Consider the following 14,174-nt stretch of genomic DNA (forward strand, 5'->3'; position numbering starts at 1 on the left):
TACACATTTAGGATTCATAAACCTCAGAAAGCTCATTTATGTTTCACCCTCAAGAAAGAAAAGCTTACAGTATGTCTATTAACCAAATTAATCATACTCTTTTGGAAACAACATTTAGATAACTGCTAAGATTTCAACCTTTTATCTATACCAGATGATGGCTATATGCTGGCAGCATGGTAAATTGTCTGTAGAAACCCTCATTACATTTTTGCTGTTCCTCAAGAATAGTTTACAGTTCAGCTTAGTCAGTGCTCTACATTTTTCACAAGCTAAAGTATTAGGGAATTAGGGTGAAAAGTTGACTCTGTATAACAATTCTTAATGCTGAGTATTTTCAGTGTGAATGTTATCATGTTAAAAGAATATTTAAGCCACATCCATAAATTGGCATCAAAAGGAGTTTCCTTTATGCTTATGGATTAATTCATTCATTTAACAAATTTATGAAGTATCCAGGTATTCAATTACAATTTTGATGAGTTCTGTGAATGACAAGAACAGGGTGCTATGAGTCTGTGTCATAGGAGAAACTAATCTAGTCTAAAGGATCAGAAAAGGCTTCTCAGAAGAATTCATATCCCAAAACTTAAGAATGAAGCCTAGTTTGGCAAGAAAGGAGAGGTAGAGAGGATGCAGGCAGAGCATACGTACCAGTATTTGATAAGGGTCTGAAGGAGGACAGTGCTCCTTGGATGAAGGAACTAAATTATGTAGCAGCTGTGTGAACAACCGGTTTCCTTGGTTTTCCTGGGTTGGTTCTAGTTGCATCTGAGGTCAGGAAGCTATTTAATGATCATATTGTAGAAACCCTGCAGAGCTGTGGAATTTTACAAGTTAGGTCTTAAAAGATCAGATCATTGGTACCATGGAGTTTTTCTGAAAATGGTTGACTAGAAATCATTAAGGAAGAAATAAGTATATAGTAAAATTCCTTTCTGCCACTGAAGAAGCCTTAACTTGGGAAACATACACAAGTTTTGTTTGGTGTGTCCCATTTACCTGGTTAAAATCACATTATGACATTTTTTATGATAGGAAAATTGTTAAGAATATATCAAGCTGGCAAACTTACGAGTTCTAAAGAATATTTTCAAGATGATTTTATTACTGAAAAAATATAGGCCAGGCACAGTGGCTCATGCCTGTAATCCCAGCACTTTGAGAGGCTGAGGTGGGTGGATCATTAGGTCAGGAGATCAAGACCATCCTGGCTAACACGGTGAAACCCTGTCTCTATTAAAAATACAAAAAAATTAGCCAGGCGTGGTGGTAGGCACCTGTAGTCCCAGCTGCTCAGGAGGCTGAGGCAGGAGAATGGCATGAACCTGGGAGGCAGAGCTTGCGGTGAGCTGAGATGGTGCCACTGCGCTCCAGCCTGGGCAACAGAGCAAGACTCCGTCTCACAAAAAAAAAAAAAAAATATATATATATATATATATATATATATAGAGAGAGAGAGAGAGAGAGAGAGTAGAGACAGTATCAGACTGTCAGGGTAAGCCTCTCTTAAGGTAGTTTTGATTAGAGAGAAAGGCTTTTCTTAACCTTTAGATTATAGTCAGGAGATTAAAGTATATCCCAAGGTCTATGAAGAATAAGATGGACAAAGAGGACTGGAAATTAATATTTCTAACCATGAAGACTTGCTGTTTACTATGAGAGAATCAGATGATAGTGCCAAGATCAGATGATAATGCCAAAAGAGTGGCTAGATCTGCTCCTTGAACCATTTCTTTCTGACTTTAGCGACAGCCATGAACCTTGAGAAAATAGCTAAAGTGTAAATTATGTATGATTTAGCTGACCACAGGGCCTGATGGAGCGTAGGCATTCAGTTATTCTGTCAAGGCCAAAGAACATAACAGGATATTGAGAGCGAATACTTTGAACCTTTGTAGCTCGAATTTCTCAGTACTCTGATCTCTGTATTGCTGCTTCCCTCTCCCATAATCTTCAGTTATTTTCCTTATTTTTTTCTTATATTCTTCTTCATGATTTTCCATCATGTTACATTTAGTGTTACGACATTTTCTATTATGTAGGAAGACTAATGTTCGTAACAATCATCAAGTTTGTTAGGGAAATACTTTTTAAAAAAATTGATTACCTTATTTGTCCACAAAGGACTTTCAGGAATGCTTGGGTTTCAGAAAGATGTAAATAAGCATTGATCAGGTAAACAGAAGAGACTATTTTTGAGTATGTATGGCCATCTTAGAAGCATATAAGGAGGTTACCATCTTAGAATTGGGCCAGATATATATTTATTGATAAAGACATAAAGTACTATGGAATTAATGCAAATAATATAATAGCATCTCTTATGGTTCCATAAACTAAAATTATTGTGCAGTATGTTTTGTGAATGGTGGAGCTTTTGCTTTTAAATTTTAAAGTTTTCTTTCTGAAACTAGATAAAAGGTATTCAAGGTAGTGATAGACAAACACAAAACAAATAGGCCTTTAAGATGTGCTCATGCATCAAACAGTTTTTTTTTTTTTGGAAATGGAGTCTCGCTTTGTCGCCAGGCTAGAGTGCAATGGCGCGATCTCAGCTCCCTGCAACCTCTGCCTCCCGGGTTCAAGCGATTTTCCTGCCTCAGCCTCCCAAGTAGCTGGGACTATAGGCACACACCACCACACCCAGCTAATTTTTGTATTTTTAGTAGAGACAAGGTTTCACCATGTTGGCCAGGATGGTCTCGATCTCTTGACCTCGTGATCTGCCTGCCTTGGCCTTCCAAAGTGCTGGGATTACAGGTGTGAGCCACTGAGCCCAGCCCATCAAACAGTTTTATCTTCAGAGATGGATTATCAAATGAACAGACACTAAGCTGTTTTTTTTTTTTTTTTTTTTTTGTAAAACAACTTGACTATAAGAAAAATTAGACAGATGTGAATCTTTACAAAACTCTAGACATTTAGAGTATTAGTATTACAATATTCAAAGTGAAAGTGTGCTAAGCAATGTAAAAATCTAAGATTATTTCAGATATGTTAAAGCATGTATTTGTTTAGCAAAATGATTTAAGAGAATATGAAAAAGTGAAAAGCTTACATTTAGACTGTCAGAAAAAAATAGTGTGTTAAGGAAGTATACTGTTAGGTAATGTAACATGAAAATTTCACTCTACTTAGGTAAGTGAAAATTGAAAAAGAGTCTGCTTTTAACCAAGTGAAAAGGATAATTAAAAAGCATGAATATTAAGAAAATGGAAATTGATGAGATATTTGTCTGTTTATGAGAATAAACAGAGAAACAATAAGCCTATCCAACCAACTTGTATATAAATCTACAGGTCCAAATGAGACACACTGTAGTTATGTAAAAGAACTAATGGAGGACCTCTTGGTACCTCTGAGAAGGTACTTCAGTAAATCATGGGTATCAGGAGAGGTGCCCAAACACAGGAAAATTGTGTTACCTAACTTGAAGAAGGGTAGGAAAGAAGCCTCAAGGAATCAATACCCCAAAGGCTAATCCAAAAAAAAACAAACAACAAAAAAAACCCTGATTTTTTTACTTAGTATAGTCTCCCTTAGGAAATAAACTCCTTAATAACACTTCTTAAACATAGTTTTTGTTAAGTCATGCTAATACTTTTCAGAAAAATATGAGGCTAGCTATAATTTCAAAATAGCTTAAGCAAGTTAATAGCTTACTCAAGTATACTGGATATGATGCACTTAAACTTATATATTTATGCCATACTATGAAATAAAACTTGATTGACACAAAAGTAGGAGGGTGGGCCAAGATGGCCGATTAGAAGCAGCTGTGGTCCAGGACTCTCATACAGAGGAATGAAAATGGTGAGTGAATTCAGCACTTTTAACTGACGTATTCAGTTTCTTGCATTGGGAGGGACTAGGCAGACAGCTCCACCATGGAGGGTGAGGTAAAGCAGGGTGAGGTGATGGCTCATCCAGGAGCAGCAAAAAGCCAGGGAGCCCCCACCCCCAGGCAAAGGAGGCTGTATGTGATTGTGTGACCTCACCCGGGGAAACTAGGCTTCTCCCACAGATCTTTGCAACCTGTGGATTAGGAGATTCCCCTCGTGAGTCCTGCCACCAGGGCCTTGGGTCTGAAGCACAGAGCTATGTGGAGTCTCGGTGAAGCAGCACTAGGGCACACACAGAGACACAGGAGTTTTGCATACTCCCAGCAAGGCAGGAAATCAATCCATGCATTCCCTTAGGAAGGAGGCTGAATCCAGGGAGCCAACCAGTGCCATTTTACAGACCCCACTCCCAAGGCAACTCACAAGTTAAGAACTACTGGCTTGGAATTCCACCTGGCCAGCAGCAGAAGGCTGGAGACTGCCTGAGACAGACTGAGTTCCCAGGCAGAGGGAGAGCCGCCATCTCTGCAGTTCAAGTCAGCAGTTCTAGCCTGCCTGCTCCAGGGAGTCTGGGCAGTCTACACTGGGAGGAGTTCCCCACAAGACAGCACAGCTGCTATGCCAGATTGTGGCCAGACTGCTTCTTAGAGTGGGACTCCACTATGCTGGATTGTAGGGTCAGACTGTTTCTTTAAGTGGGACTCCAGTCCATTCCTCCTCACTGGGCAGGGCCTCCCTGCAGGAATTTCAGCAACTCCAACCAGGGTTATACATACAGAACTCACAGAACTCTGATCTCTCCCTGGGGGGCGGGGCAGCTGCTGTCTCTGCAGTTCAGCTGACTTAGCCTTTTCAGCCTGCTGGCTCTGGAGAGTCCTGGTGGTCTGGATGAGGGGGGTTTCCCCTACGGCAGCACACCTGCTCTGCCAAGGGGCAGCCCGACTGCTTCTTTAAGCGTGTCCTTGATCCCATTCTGCCCAACTGGATGAGACCTCCCAACAGGGGTCTCCAGACACCTCCTGTAGGAGTGTTCAGTCCAGCATTAGGTCAGTACCTGGGGCAGAGGCCCCAGAGGAAGGAGCAGGCTGTCATCTTTGCTGTTTCACAGGCTTCGCTGATACCTGGTGCAGGAGGAACCTGGTGCAGGAGGAACTCAGAACACCAGAGTCTGGAGGGGACCCCCGGCAAACTGTAGCAGCTCTACAGAAGAGTGGCCCCACTGTTAAAAAAAAAAAATAAACAGAAAACAACAACATAAACCAAAAAGCCCCAAAACAACCCCATTCAGAGGTCAGCAACCTCAAAGATTGAAGGTAGATATGCCCACAAAGATGAGAAAAAAAATCAATCCAAAAATGCTGAAAACTCAAAAAGCCAAAGTGCCTGTTTTCTCCCAGATGACTGCAACACCTTTCTAGCAAGGGCACAGGACTGCACTAAGGCTGAGATGGCTGAATTGACAGAAGTAGGCTTCAGAAAGTGGGTAATAATAAACTTAGCTGAGCTAAAGGAACATGTTCTAACCCAGTGGAAAGAAGCTAAGAATCGTGACAAAACATACAGGAGCTGATAACCAAAATAGTCAGTTTAAAGAGGAAGATAACTGACCTCTTGGAGCTGAAAAACACAACAGGAGAACTTCACAATGCAGTCATAAGTATCAACAGCACAATAGACCAAGTGGAGGGAAGAATCTCAGAGCTTGAAGACTGTCTTTCTGAAATAAGACAGGCAGACAAGAATAGAGAAAAAAGAAAAGGTACAAACAAAACTTCTGAGAACTATGGGATTATATAAGAAGACCAAACCTATGACTGATTGGGGTACCTGAAAGAGATGAGGGGAATGGAACCAAGTTGGAAAACATACTGCAGGATATCACCCAGGGGGACTTCCCCAAATGAGCAAGACAGGCCAACATTCAAATTCAGGAAATGCAGAGAACCCCAGTAAGACACTCCACGAGAAGATCAACACAAGACACATAATCATCAGATTATCGAAGGCTGAAATGAAAGAAGAAAACTTAAGGGCAGCCAGCGAGAAAGGCCAGGTCACTTACAATGGAAAACCCATCAGCCTAATAGCAGACCTCTCAGCGGAAACCCTACAAGCCAGAAAACATTTGGGGCCAATATTCAACATCCTTAAAGAAAAACATTTCCAACCTAGAATTTCATGTCCAGCCAGAGGTACAAAGAAGAGTTTGTACCATTTCTATTGAAACTGTTCCAAAAAAATGAAAATGAAGGACTCCTCCCTAACTCATTTTATAAGGCCACTATCGTCCTCATACCTAAAACTGACATAGATACAACAAAAAAAGAAAACTTCAGGCCAATATCCCTGTTGAACATTGATGCAAAAATCGTCAACAAAATACTGGCAAACCAAATCCAGAAGCATACAAAAAGCTTATCCACCACAGTCAAGTGGGCTTCATTGCCAGGATGCAAGGTTGGTTCAAATCAATAAATGTGATTCATCACAGAAACGGAACTAAAGACAAAAACCACATGAATATCTGAATAGATGCAGAAAAGGCCTTTGATAAAACTTAACATCCCTTCATGTTAAAAACTCTCAATAAACTATGTATTGAAGATACATACCTCAAAATAATAAGATATATATGACAAACGCACAGCTAATATCATACTGAATGGGCAAAAGCTGGAAGCATTCCCCTTGAAAACCAGCACAAGACAAGGATGCCCTCTCTCTTACCACTCCTATTCAACATAATATTGGAAGTTCTGGCCAGGGCAGTCTGGCAAGATAAAGTATATACAAATCGGAAGAGAAGAAGTCAAATTATCTTTGTTTGCAGATGATATGATCCTATATTTGGAAAACTCCATCGTCTCAGCCCAAAAGCTTCTTAAGCTTATAAGCAACTTCAGCAAAGTTGTGCAATGTGCAAAAATTGCTAGCATTCCTATACACCAACGACAGGCAAGAAGAGAGCCAAATCGTGAATGAACTCCCATTCACAGTCACTTCAAAGAGAATAAAATACCTAGGAATACAGCTAACAGTGGAAGTGATGGACCTCTTTAAGGAGAACTAAAAAGCACTGCTCAAGGAAATCAGAGAGGACACAAACAAATGGAAAAACATTTCATGCATATGGATAGGAAGAGTCAATATTGTGAAAATGGTCATACTGCCCAAAGTAATTTATAGATTCAATGTTATTTCCATAAAACTACCACTGACATTCTTTACAACATTAGAAAAATCGATTTTCAAATTCACGTGGAACCAAAAAGAGCCCAAATAGCCAAGACAGTCCTACGCAAAAAGAAAAAAGCTGGAGGCATTACACTGCCTGACTTCAAACTATACTACAAGGCTACAGTAACTAACACAGCATTGTACTGTTATAGAAACAGACACATAGACCAATGAAACAGAATAGAGAACTCAGAAATAAGACCACACACCTACAACCATCTGATCTTTGACAAACCTGACAAAAAACAATGGGGAAAGGATTCCCTATTTAATAAATGGTGCTGAGAAAATTGGTTCGCCATATGCAGAAAATTTAAACTGGACCCCTTCTTTACACCTTATACAAAAATTAACTCAAGATGGATTAAAGACTTAAATGTAAAACCCAAAACTATAAAAACCCTAGAAGAAAATCTAGACAATACCATTCAGGACATAGGCACCAGCAAAGAGTTCATGATGAAAACTCCAAAAGCAATTGCAACAAAAGCAAAAATGGATAAATATGATCTAATTAAACTAAAGAGCTTCTTCTGCACAGCAAAAGAAACTACCATCAGAGTAAACAGACAGAATGGGGAAAAGTTTTTGAAATCTATCCATCTGGCAGAGATGTAATATCCAGAGTCTACAAGGAATTTAAATTTACAAGAAAAAAAAAAACTCATTAAAAAGTGGGCAAAGGACATGAACAGACACTTCTCAAAAGAAGACATTTATGTGGCCAACAAACATGAAAAAAGCTCAGCATCACTGATCATCAGAGAAATGCAAATCAAAACCACAATTAGATACTATCTCACAACAGTCAGGATGGCTATTATTAAAAAGTCAAGAAACGAGAGATACTGGCGAAGTTGCAGAGAAAAAGGAATGCTTTCATATTGTTGGTAGGAGCATAAATGAGTTCACCCATTGTGGAAGACAGTGTTGTGGCAATTCCTCAAAAATCTAGAAGCAAAAATACCGTTTGACCCAGCAATCCCATTACTGGGTATATACCCAAAGGAACATAAATCATTCTATTGTAAAGATACATGCATGCGTATGTTCATTGCAGCACTATTCACAATAGCAAAGACATGGAACCAACCAAGTGCCCATCAATGATAGACTGGATAAAGAAAGTGTGATACATATACACCATGGAATGCTGTGCTGCCACAAAAAGGAATGAGATCATGTCCTTTGCAGGGACATGGATGGAGCTGGAAGCTGTTATCCCTAGCATACTAATGCAAGAACAAAAAAGCAAACACTGCATTTTCTCACTTATCAGTGGGAGCTGAACAATGAGAACACATGAACACAGGGAGGGAAACAACACACACTGGGACCTGTCGGCAGGGACAGCAGGAGGGAGGGCATCAGGAAGAACAGCTAATGGATGCTGGGCTTAATACCTAGGTGATGGGTTGACATGTGCAGCAAACCACCATGGCAGACATTTACCTATGTAACAAACATGCACATCCTACAGAACTTAAAATAAAAGGTTGAAGAAAAAAGACAAGAGTAACCAGTATTAGATACATAGATAGATCATAATAGTAGATTGATATTTTCTTCAGATTTGTTTTGATTCTTATTACTTAGAGAAAATATTTTTTATTATTTAATCGAATAGATAAGACAGCTAACTTTCAAAATTAGAATCACATAGTTTTTATTTGCTCACCAATTGTGTTGTGTTTGTTGTATCTCATGAGGATTCCTAAATAACCTGAACCATGGTCTTGCCTATAGAGCCAAGAGAAACTAAGAACTCTCCTAGCTTAATCTCACCCATCCTGTTAGAAAGTGTCAAGATATACATAGAGTCATAGACAATTTTTAGTGGCAGTATTCTAACAAATCCTCAAAATGTAGACATTATTTCATGTAATATTTTCCTCTGTATAACATAACTCATTCTGTATTTCAGAGTAGAAATTGCAACTGTATCTTGGAAAACATAAAAGAAGATCCTATAATCCATTCCATAGTTACTTATTCAGAACTTTAAAAACATATGATCCCAAACTAGGTGATGAGCAAATTACAAGGATATGTGGGTAAAAATTATCAGACTTATTGAATTTATACTTCTGTTTAGAACATTAGGTATTTGAATATATAATAATAAAAACATTTCAATGAACTTTTGATGAATGAAGAAGTTAAGTAGTACAAATAGAGGATGTATTGAGGCATAGAAATGATTTGACCTGATGCTTGATTAAGTTCTACTTTTTGATGATTGAGTGCCTTTCAAAAGAGAAGGACAGCTTGATGAAAGAAAATAGCAAGAAACTGGGACTGAAAGACACATTTATTTACTGAGAATGAGACAAGAATTGTGGGAGTATGAGGAAAATTATAAAGACTCGCAGTAATTGTTGTGAGGAGTATGTTGGAGAAATGACAAGATGAAGAGTTGGATCATCAAGCAACATAGGTGCTTAATCATTGCATTCAGGAAAACACTGAGGGTTAGCTAAGGTACTGCTTGCTAGGATCCGCATATATATGGCCCTTCGCCTTAAGAATTCTTTAATTAGGGAAATTGCTGTCTAGATAAATTAATATAACAGAAACGTGTATTTTTTGGCAAACATCATGGAGGAAGGAAGGACTAAATGCTGATAAGGGTGTATCAGAAAGAGTTTGAATAAACAAAATGTGATAAAGAACTTAGACTAGCACTTAGCACTTAGTAAGCACTCAAATATTAGGTATTAGAATTGATACATATATGCACTCAGTAAGCAAATATTAGGTATTAGAATTTACACATATCTACCTAGGAGTAAAAAATGAATAAGAACAGAATGTAAGTGAGATGATATAGTCATTTAAGGAAAGTGAGCTCAAGGAACAGGGATGTGTAAGAGGGCTGTGGTTTAGAATTCAAATGATAAAAGCAGAGAGAGTAGTAGTTTAATGTTTTGGAAATAGCATTGAAAAGTAAGCTAAACACTATCTACTACTGGATCAAAGGAATGAATGAATTTGAGATTTCAAAATAATAATGGCAACAAAAAGCCATATGCAAATGAAGTTAGAGAATCAGGGAAATGAAAAGCATAATGTAAGACAGCAGAAGCTTTCCTGGTAGTAGATGGAAGATAGAGACAACAGGGATGGGAAGAGGCCTTGATAGCTGGGTTGGGAGGTGGGTAATATTATATACACACAGTACACGCATACATATATGTAGGGTCATCAGTGATGAGGCTTAGGTAAGGGATGATTGTAGATTTGAGTTAGGAGGCAGAGAGAAGTACTTAATTATAAGTTGGAGAAAACAAAATGTAATCTATGTGCTATATATTTTAGAGAAGGATAGCTCAAGGAGGAAAGGTACAAGCCTATAGGTAGGCACTAAGTGTACAAAGACACATACAGTTTACAAAGACACATATAGTTTATTCTTCCAAAATACAAATACATGGTTTTTTGTTTTGTTTTGTTTTGTTTTTGAGCCAGTCTCTGTCGTCCAGGCTGGAATGTAGTGGCGCCATCTCGGCTTACTGCAACCTCCGCCTCCTGAGTTCAAGTGATTCTCCTGCCACAGCCTCTTGAGTAGCTGGGATTACAGGTGCCCACCACCATACCCAGCTAATTTTTTGTATTTTTAGTAGAGATGGGGTTTCTCCATGTTGGCCAGGTTAGTCCTGAACTCCTGACCTCAGGTCATTCACCCACCTTAGCCTCCCAAAGTGCTGGGATTAAGGCATGAGCCACTGTGCCTGGCCCAAATATATGTTAATTAATATGTTCTGGTATAACTGATCCACAAATCCTTAATACTTTACTTCCCATCTCCTCATTCATATCATTCTTTCATTCTCTTTCTGGTGTATTTATTCATCTTTATGTACAAAGGTCTTTTTTGAGGGGCCAAATTATGTCCTTGTCTACCTTTTCTCGGTTTTGTCTTGGATGTACCTTCTGTTGACTGCTGCCTCTATTTTCTTCCTATTTTCTGTTCTAGTAGAAAAGTAAAAAATATTTTTATCGTAGTGTTAATTGAATAGATTTTGACCTCTAAATTTCAAAAGCCCAAAAAAGATTAATTTCTCTTTCAAAACAAACAAAATCTGCTTTTTATCTATTTGGTTCTTAGTTATTTTGATAATATTTGTGGTCCCTAATAGGGGAAAAAAAAATTCCATCCCACCTATACAGACTCCCTGGGATGATGATAAACTCAACATGTGTACAAAAAGATTAATCATTTTAAGACAGAATATTTGAAAGATAGGCAGGCAGAATGTTTTCAAATCAGTGGAAAGAGAAGTGGAAACAGAAGTAAGATATTAAGATATTAGAACATTATTTTGTGTATGCCACATTGCCAAGGCAAAAAAAATAAAAATAAAATAAAAATGCTCTCTTAATAGTAACTTTATCACCAGGGCCCCTGCAACAGAATTCACATTATTAGCTGAAGAAATTAGTCCAGTTTACTTTTTTCCCTCAAATGTGTTTTCTGAGATGTATAAACATATGTTTTGGTTCAATAATACATACAGTGTTTTAATTGAATATAAAATGTTATTAATAAATGTCTACATATGCAGAATTATCCCTATCTTTCATATATCTGCCTCAGTTAAATGTAACTTAGGTAAAGATTTCTCTATCAGTGGTCAGGAAAAAAAATATTTTGTGACGATTTTTTTTTAAATGCACAAAATAGTTATTTAAAAAAAAAAAAAAAATTGTCCCAAACCCTTCTTTCCTTTAGGTGGGGAGCAGCCTATTCCTCTCTGGAATGAACATGATGGAACAGCAGATGGAGATAAGCCTAAAATCCTCCTCTATTCCCTAAACTTGCAGTTCAAGGTAACATAAATAATAATGATACTTTTATAAAAACTTTTCTAATCCATTAATATATGTTTGTTATAGAAAATTTCTATCTTACATAAATTACCAAACAGAAAATAAAAATGATCTATAACTCCATCCACTCAGAGAAAAAGCTTTAACAGTATTATTTTAATATTCTTTAGGCCTTTTTTCCTGTTAGTATTTTTATATATGCATATATTTATACATTGGATACCTTTCCATATTAGTATATTTAGATTAGTTGTATCTTCTTGAACATCTGTATTATATATTGTACAGTTGTAACAATTTATTCAACCACTCCCTTCTGATGAACATTTTGTTTTTCTTCAAGTACTGCTGTTATAATTTACTCTGCAAGAAATATTTTATTCACTTTTCCAGTTAACTATATTACTTTTAGAAGGCTGAGGCAGGAGGATTGCTTGAGCCCAGGAGTTCGAGACCAGCCCTGGCAACATAGAGACTTTGTCTCTACAAAAAATTTGAAAAAAACAAAAAAATTAGCCAGGTGGGTGGCATACACCTGTAGTCTCAGTTACTTTGGAGGCTAAGGCAGGAGGATTGCTTCAGTCTGGAAGTTCAAGGCTACAGTGAGCTCTGGTTGTGCCACTGCACTCCAGCCTGGGCAACACAGTGAGACCTGTCTTAAAAAACAAAACAAAACAAAACAAAGACTATATTATTTTAATAGAAAACTTAATATTTCCAATGTTTAAGATACTGATGTTCATAAAAGTTATTTAATTGCATTTAATGTATTCAATCTATTGTACACTAAATTTTAAATACAAAATATCAAAATGAAACATAATGGGTTAAAAATTGCGACTAACATGAGAAATTAATGTTGCCAGTTTTATCAGTTCATTAGACATATCCTATACAGGCATACCTTGTTTTATTGCACTTCACTTTATTGTATTTCACAGGTTGAGGTTTTTTTTACGAATTGAAGGTGCCATTTTTCCAATAGCATATATTCGCTTTCTGTGTGTCATATTTTTCTAATTCTCGCAATATTTCAAACTTTTTCATTAGTATTATATGTCTGTTATAATGATCTGTGATCAGAAATCTGTGATGTTGCTATGGTAATTGTTTAGGGGGCGCCAGGAACTGCACCAATGTAGGATAGCATACTGAATCGTTAAATGTTGTTGCACATCTCTCACTTTCAATCAAAAGCTAGAAATGATTAAGCTTGGTGAGGAAGGTATGTCAAAAGCCAAGACAGGTTGAAAGCTAGGTCTCTTGCAACAGTTAGCCAAGTTGTGAATGCAAAGGTGAAGTTCTTAAACAAAATTAAAAGTGCTACTCCAATGAACACAAGAATGATAAGAAAGCCAAACAGCCTCATTGCAGATATGGAGGAAGTTTGAATGGTGTGGATAGACCAGCCACAATGTTCCCCTAAGTTAAAGCCTAATCCAGAGCAACACCCTAATTTTCTTCAATTCTGTGAAGGCTGGGAGAAGTGAGGAAGCTGCAAAGGAAAACTTGGAAGCTAGCAGAGATTGGTTCATAACGTTTAAGGAAAGAAGCTGTCTTCGTAACATAAAAGTGCAAACTGAGGATCAAGCTAGAATAATTGATGAAGGTGGTTACACAAAACGACGGATTTTTCCATGTAGCCTTCTATGGGAAACAGATGCTAGCTAGGACTTTCATAGCTAGAGAGAAATCAATGCCTGGCTTCAAAGGATAGGCTGACTCTTGTTAGGGTCAAGTGCAGCTGGTGACTTCAAGTGGAAGCCAGTGCTCATTTACCATTCTGATAATCCTAGGGCCCTTAAGAATTATGCTAAATCTCTGCCTATGCTCTATCAGTGGGACAACAAAGTCTTAATGACAGCACATCTTTTTACAACATGGTTCACTGAATATTTTAAGTCCACTATGGGTCTACTGCTCAGAACAAAGAGTCCTTTTAAAATATTACTGCCCACTGACAATGCACCTGGTCACCTAAGAGCTCTGGTGAAAATTTACAAGGAAATTAACATTTTTATGCCTAACACATTTCTTCTGCAGCTCATGAACTGAGTAATTTCAACTTTCAAGTGTATGATTTAAGAAATACATTTTGTAAGGCTACAGCTGTCATAGATAGTAATTCCTCAGATGGATCTGGGCAAAGTAAATTGAAAACCTTCTGGAAGGGAGAACATTTTGATTCATGAGAGGAGTTCAAAATATCAACATTACTAGGACTTTGGAACAAGTTGGTTCCAACTCTCATGGATGACTTTG

General features: G+C 37.7%; 1 protein-coding gene across 2 annotated transcripts in view; it reads left to right on the top strand.

Moving 5' to 3' along the window:
• The window catches only part of KIAA1109 (KIAA1109 ortholog), a 210,622-nt gene that overhangs the window by 137,929 nt on the left and 58,519 nt on the right, over nucleotides 1-14,174 (top strand). For both annotated transcript variants that reach the window (XM_025385484.1, XM_025385483.1), the window contains one exon: nucleotides 11,815-11,912. In XM_025385484.1, coding sequence (XP_025241269.1) covers nucleotides 11,815-11,912 — 98 coding nt within the window. The remainder of the gene's footprint in view (nucleotides 1-11,814; nucleotides 11,913-14,174) is intronic.

Source organism: Theropithecus gelada, chromosome 5 (genome assembly GCF_003255815.1).
Source record: "Theropithecus gelada isolate Dixy chromosome 5, Tgel_1.0, whole genome shotgun sequence".
In the NCBI taxonomy this organism is placed as follows: domain Eukaryota; kingdom Metazoa; phylum Chordata; class Mammalia; order Primates; family Cercopithecidae; genus Theropithecus; species Theropithecus gelada.